A 7,251-nucleotide genomic window follows, 5' to 3' on the forward strand; every position below is an offset into this window, starting at 1 on the left:
GGAATGATGCGAAAGAGCAAGAGGGATGGTGGAGAAGGGATAATGAGCAGAAACCTGTAACCAGGGACCCGCACGTGTTTACGTCGGTACGTAGCACCGCACGTCGATTATGTAGAAGAGACGAACCCCTTTTCAAAAGAGGGAGTAGCATGGACAGTGAGAAGATTGGTACAAACATGCAAGGCACCTGTTAGCCGATATGAATGTATACAACATTAAGTCCGTCGATTATTTAGTTAATTAATGAAATTAAGTTCACGCAAGTTTTAGATTTTGGCCATAGATTGACGCATAGGCTAACATATTTCCTAGATCGAATGCTATGAATAACTGCATCACTGTGCTAATAACATTAAAGACAGACTGTCGGTATTCACATATTGCACCGGTAGCAATAGCCTATTCAACAATAAAGCACATGTTCAGCTCCACCCACGCGACAAGGTAATTAATTTGGCCACATGGTGTCAGTATTTGAATATAGTTCATTCCGTTAAATGCGTGTGAGAGCCGCAGTTGGGTCTGAATATCCTGGACCATCCCACCCTACATAGGCTCTCCACAAACAGCAAACTAACATCTGTATTATGTCGGAACATTGAAATCACTGAATTTAAAATGCTTTAGTCGTGGTTTGCACCGTTAGGCAATGGGCCTAGCAAATCAAGACACATGTTACACACTGCCACTTCTACTAGCCTATGTTGGCAGTTCATTCAGTGGGAAGCTTCAGTGCATAAACTAGTGGATGAAGTCTGGCTATTGAAGTTCGGCGGTCGCTACAGTTAGGCTACCTCGAAGACATTTCACTCAAACAGGCATGGACATAAGAATAAGCATGACAGCCAGTTTGCAAGTGACACTGGCCAAACATGGCATTGGCCTAAACTCACTTTCTCATTTTACCGCGGTGTTTGGATTGATCAGGTTAGGAGTCTATTTCACGACTAATTTGATCTCTTTACTGAAATCTAGCCACATTGAAAGCAGGCTTCTTAAAACCACTGTAGACCTAATACATTCAATAAATATTTGCCGATTTTAGGACAAAGATTTTGTAAACAAGGTTTAGGAGAAAACAGTGGAATAATCCTCCGTAATAGGCTCTAATCCCCGTAAAATTTGATAATGATTACCGGAAAGCAAATGAGAAAATCGGTGAATCATTGAAGACATCAGCTGTGTTGGGTAGGATTAACGGAGACTGGCACCATCAACAAGCAGCCTATAGACACGTGGCAATGCATGGTTTAATAACGGGTGTGATGTAACATCACAACATAGATTTGCAGAGGTTTATGTCACCCAGCTGTGGTCAAACAATCCGATTTTAGGGGTCCATATAGTAAGCTAACAAATAATTACGTGATATTTACGTCAGACAAACGTAAATAGGGCAAGTGTAACTATACAAAAGAGGCAAGACCAGGGGCGGATCTAGCCATTTTGGGGCCCTAGGCAAAATATAGACATGGGGCCCTCATTTTTGAAACACGTACACAAAACAAATAACCATCCCAATACTCTTAGAATCGCAATAAACCCATAGTGCACTGCCACTCAACTCTCCACAGTAAAATCAGTTTCAGATTTCTCCAGCCTTTGCCAAATGTTTATTACTCAGATCAAACGAGAGAGAGAGAGAGATTAGAATTTCCATTCTCGTCCAGAGATACAAAATGATCTTGCACTTAACAGAACTAAAATACAAAATGGATATGAGTCTATGAAAACCACCATTTACATTTAAACAGGACCAATGAAAAGATTTTGTGTGTGGACAGGAATAACAGTGGCTGTGTGTGTGAGTGAGAGACAGGCAAAGCAGTGGTTCAGTGTGAGTGAGTGAGTGAGTGACAAGCTAAATTGCGCTCGGCCAAGTGTATAATAATGGCGATCAGACGTTTCAAGATCTCTCTCCATTTGTTTACTTCGTTCACAAACAGCTCTTGATTTACATGATCTATGGCTTTACCTGTTTGGAGCCGTTGCTGAAGCGTTCGCCAAACAGCCATATTTGCGAGGTGATCAGCAGACTTCTCGTGTTCTTTTAGGAAGGCTGATACATTTTTCCAGTCGTTCGTGCCGTCAATTTCGGCAGTGTATCTGTTACAGAACCTGTTATCTATCTGCCGAGCAAATGTCAGGCTCATATACAAAAACATTAACGTGAATTAATTGATGCTAATACCTAGCGCAGTCTCTGTAATTTCCCCTATACGTTAGTATTAAGCTAACGTATTTTCTATCACAGTTTAAACACGCAATGCTATGTGAAACGAATGTTACGAGATGAGATTACTAAAATGTATTCTGCATGTCTGCTCAGTTTTACAGTGCTACCCAAGTAAAGGTTTGAAAATAACTTCAAGCTTCAGACTTTCTGTTAAGAAAACTGTTTTCTATCTGCCAAGCAAATTACCTATTGTCCTGGAGGTTTATTGCTTTGCAACAGGGGCAACCTTTCTAGGGATCCCTCTGCTTTGGTTTGAAGTAACGTTATTTCGCGCTGCGTGCGTTACTACGTGATCATATTCTGGACTAGTCCAATGCACAATGGAGGGGAGCATGTGTGCTGGAAAAATATTATTTAGGCATTAGTTCGGCGTTATGTTGATATTTTTGTAATTTTTTTCTACTAGAAATGTGTGTTTTTTTTTTTTACTTTACATAAGTAATGGCTGGGGGGGGGGGGGGGGGGCAGATTTGGGGGCCCCTAATAAAGACAGATTTGGTTGGGGCCCTAGGCAATTGCCTAGGTTTGCCTAATGGAAGATCCGCCTCTGGGCAAGACAATCCTAATCACAAACAAATTTTGTAAACACGCGATTAGTTTACAGTATTCGTAAATTGGTCATCACGCCCCCCACGTCTGTCGGCTCATGACTAGCGCTTAAGCGCCTCGAGTAGCCTATAAATACGCACGACTTGCTCCAACAGGGCACAGTTTTACGCACTGATCCTGGCTGTCAGATGAACAAGTAGTTTGGCTTGGCCTACAGAAAACAGGAGAGGGAACAACCACCAATCGAAGCAAGTCAAAGTTAGAAGGGGTTCATTTTCAAGTTTACGACCATGTCTGTTGTGAGCGCCCTACCTTTCCTCAGACCTCTCTACATGCGGACTCCGATCTCTCCTGGGCGTCAGCGTCGCCACACACTGCCGGCCAGCGAATTTCGCTCCCTCAGTCCGGAGGACGCTATCAGTGTTTTTGAGATCGAGAGGGAAGGTAAAGAACCAGTTTTGCTTTACAAGTAGTTTTACAATTTGTTACAAAATAAAGAGTTTTGATTATTGTCCGCCTCATTTAGGTTATGGTTTGAAGAACAACCACCATGGTTACATACGTTTTAAAAGTTTGTAAGGTAGCATGTTTTAAGCACAAGTAGCCTAGTTTATTGAAACATTTGAATAGAACAGTCTTCCTTCTTCTAGAACTTTACATTCAACCTTACAGTTACATCCTCTATTTTTATTTTTCTACAGCTTTCCTCTCTGTATCTGGTGAATGTCCCCTGCATTTGGACGAGGTGCGTCATTTTCTCACACTTTGTCCAGAGCTGTCTTTGGGATGGTTCGAGGAAGGCAGGCTGGTGGCCTTTATCATCGGCTCCCTCTGGGACCAGGAACGGCTAACCACGGTTAATACACTCACTCTGTTTGTTGTTTAAGCACAGCTTCTAATGCTGTACAATTTAAATTCATTGCACAGAATACATTTAAAGTGAATTGACTTAGGCGTCACATGTAGAGGGGAAGACCAATTACTCATAGACGCAGGTAGTTTTACCTTGATTCTTTTCCCCCCGCCACAGGACGCACTGACTCTTCACAAGCCCCACGGATCCACTGTCCACATCCACGTGCTAGCTGTGCACCGTACCTTCCGGCAGCAAGGCAAAGGCTCCATCCTGATGTGGCGCTACCTTCAGTACTTGCGCTGCTTGCCCTACGTCCGCCGCGCGGTCCTCATGTGCGAGGACTTCCTGGTGCCTTTCTATCGGAAATCTGGGTTCAAGGTGAAGGGCCCCTGTGAGATCACCGTGGGTCCCCTCACCTTCATCGAGATGCAGTGCCCCGTCCGTGGCCATGCTTTTATGCGTCGCAACAGCGGATGCTGAGCTGAAGGTCCTCAGAGTGTGTGATGTGTTTGATGTTGCTTGCGTGTTTGTTTTCTGTGGATACCGGCCCTTGGCCAGTTTTCGGAGTTTACCAACAGCTTGTTGTGGAAGTGTTAACGTCTCATGATGTGTTGGCTCTAGCTATCGATGTTTGGGAGGCAAAGCTTTCCAGTGCGTTACCGAGGAGTGATGCTACGTATCCAGGCATCCGCTGTCCAGAACGACTCTACAGCCGTTAGAGGACCTTTAAACATAATTTGCTTGTTTAACAGCTGAGGGTGACAAAGACTACTGTAACGATTATGGAACAAATGACAATTGTTATCATTTTGTTTTCAGTTATTTTTTATGTTTACGTTGACATCTTATTTATACTTTCATTTTACATCATGTTTTTTTAAATGCTGGACATTTTTTTAAAACATAAAGTCTTTTACTAAAATGAACCATGTCTCCAAGAATTTTATATTTGTTTACTTAAATGTAGTTTGAAGAAGAGGTTTGAGAGGACAGGAAATTAAGTTCAGCACTGCAGACTGCAAAAAAAGGTATTTTTTTCTATTTATCTGCTCCCCCACAATCTCTGCTGTGTATTCAGCAGGTGCTACATATTATGGGTGGGTCAGTTATGGCCCCTTCTCTGTTAGTGTCTTGTGGCTGCAATGGTTGTGTATTTATGAGCATTAAAATACTCGTAGCATCAACTCACCACCCCCTCACTCTTGTGATTCAAGACACCATCAGAGATATTTGATTTGTCCGCACATTACTCATTTTACATACGTAGTTCAAGTGGAAATGTATATGTATAATAGTTTCAAGGGTGGATCATTCGAAATAACAAACCTGGTCAATTATGCCATATATGGTTATGGTGGTTCCATATTCATATTGTGATGTTCATGTGAAGTGACATCTTTCAATAATCTGTTTTTCACTATTGTTGACTATTGTTTTTGTTGGTGGAACTGACTCTGGATCAGCTCAAGTGACTCGTGCACCCAAAGAGCGCTAGCCTCCAAACGCACCCGTCACTCCTACATGTGAGGGTTTAGAAGCTCAGGAGTGCCTCAAGCCCCTTTAGCTCCATTAGAGAGCTTTAATGAATGTAAACATCTGAGGATTTGCTGAAGCCCCAGTCTGCCACTGTCGGTGACTTGATCTGCCATTTCTAGACAAGGGTAACAACACTTATTTATAACATCTGCCACAAAAACTTGGCGGGTTGTGGAAGTATTGGTTTGGTGACCAAGTTGTAGGGAAATTGTTATTATACAAACCACTGTGTTCCTAAATGCTCAAAATGTAAAAGAAGATTGTGAAGCTCTTCTGGAAGGGCTTTGATGACCTCTCTGCCTTTCCCAATAGATTAGGTAACTACCACTTCTGCCTCGAGTCTTCAATCAAGACATACATTTTTGACAAAACTTACTTTTTGTTAACAGAAAAATGAAAAAAATATTTTTCACATTATAGTCTCCTCTTTGTCTGATTCCAGGCATAAAAACCTAGGCAAAATGCTAGCTGAAAAGTTTCAGAGGTAGTGGGTTGGTTGGCTGGTTAATGTAGGAGAAACATTTATTTACATTTATTTTAAAGAAATTTCTTTTTTTTACATAATCAAGCACACAGAGGAATAACATATAAAATGCATCAAAAATATCACACTATATCACTATATAATTGTACAAGTTTCCCTTTTTTTAAATAAATGATGTCTATTTGGTCCAATTTCTCCCGTACAGTTTGTTAATACAAATGAATGCAATCATAATAAAAGGTAGTCAATCTTGATTTAAAAAAAGGCACACTGCATTCCTATGTCAACAACATTCTTCTAGAAAAACTCAAGGGGCTATGGGACTCAGCCAAACAATTCTGTGTCTGAGAAACAGGCAGTATGGTATAAAAACAAAAACACTGCAACATCCGTATCCGTGAACAGTCATCAGTGGGATAACGGTGAGTACCTTATAACTGTCTCTAGGTTCCTAGTCATCCCGGTGAATCCTATTTCCAGATGCGATTGGGAGGAAGAGGGCAATGATTATGTAGAGCCGCATACTCTCAGTCCTCCTCAATTAGGCCGTAATCCATTTCACAGTCATCTTTTTCACAGTGGATAAAGCCAGACACTGACCAAGGCAGGGGGCTCTAATCCCAGTGCAAGGGGAACAAGGCTGGCAACGGTGCCGAGTGTGTTCTGGTAGTTCAGGGTGGCTGATGTGGTGTGAGCTGTGGATGAGACGAGCCAATGGCCCAGTCAGAAGCCACAGTCCATGCAATTTCACTCTGCCCTGTATTGTGCGGGCATTGTCTCAACTTGGCACAACACATGTCCCTAAACTGCTTAAATGTTCCCCATTCAAGGCATATGCAGTCTACGACAAAGCAGAGATAGGCAAAAAACGTGACATTTGATACGGTAAGTAATGTGACATTCGATACGGAAATGAACTGGGCAAGTACGCCAGTCTATAAGATTAATATCAATACTTAGGCTCCATTCCACTTTGGAACTACCTGAATAACATGAAATGTTCCATTCTGTTCACGGAAATAATCTCAGAAAGGTGTTGACATTGATTATCAAGCTGCACAGTATTATGAATACCAACATTTCCAGTCAGTCTACCCGACTCAAACACACTACTTTGGGTCTCTTGAAAAGAATGTACCATATACCAAGGCATTAAATGAGTTACAACATTTACAATAAATGACAAATGATATGCAGGTAGATGGGTTTTCCTGGCTTTTAAAGTCATATTTAGATTACATGATGTTATGTTATGCATGATGACGTCCTATTGCCCAAAATTCATGATTGCGTGTTATAAAAAGTTCTAAATCTCGGATGGCTAAAATTCTAATTAGGTCCCAAAGGTTATCTGTGAATCCCTTGATAGAAAAAAAAAAATGTTGAAATTTTCTTTAGTGTTGCAAAATAACACAATGTAACAAATTAGTGGTAAAATGCTCTTCCCTAAGTGTCTCAGAGTAGAGGTCTGTCATGGTAGCTCTCTGGCTGCTCCCAATAGAAAATCAGATAGACTTTTGGCATCAGCGTCCAAGTCCGTCCTCTCACCACTCCCTATATCAGGCATCACCCAACGACTCCACACAGACC

The 7,251-nt window shown here is 41.6% G+C and overlaps 1 protein-coding gene across 1 annotated transcript; it reads left to right on the top strand.

The window, feature by feature from the left end:
- Positions 1–3,075: 3,075 nt before the first annotated feature.
- Positions 3,076–4,121, top strand: aanat1 (arylalkylamine N-acetyltransferase 1; the record flags this gene model as incomplete). The annotated part of the gene is made up of 3 exons (XM_080833261.1): positions 3,076–3,229; positions 3,487–3,641; positions 3,816–4,121. 3 exons carry the CDS (start codon positions 3,076–3,078, stop codon positions 4,119–4,121), a joined length of 615 nt encoding a protein of 204 aa, XP_080689387.1.
- Positions 4,122–7,251: the final 3,130 nt, after the last annotated feature.

The sequence above is a fragment of the Sprattus sprattus genome (genome assembly GCF_963457725.1).
Source record: "Sprattus sprattus genome assembly, chromosome: 1".
Taxonomy (NCBI): domain Eukaryota; kingdom Metazoa; phylum Chordata; class Actinopteri; order Clupeiformes; family Clupeidae; genus Sprattus; species Sprattus sprattus.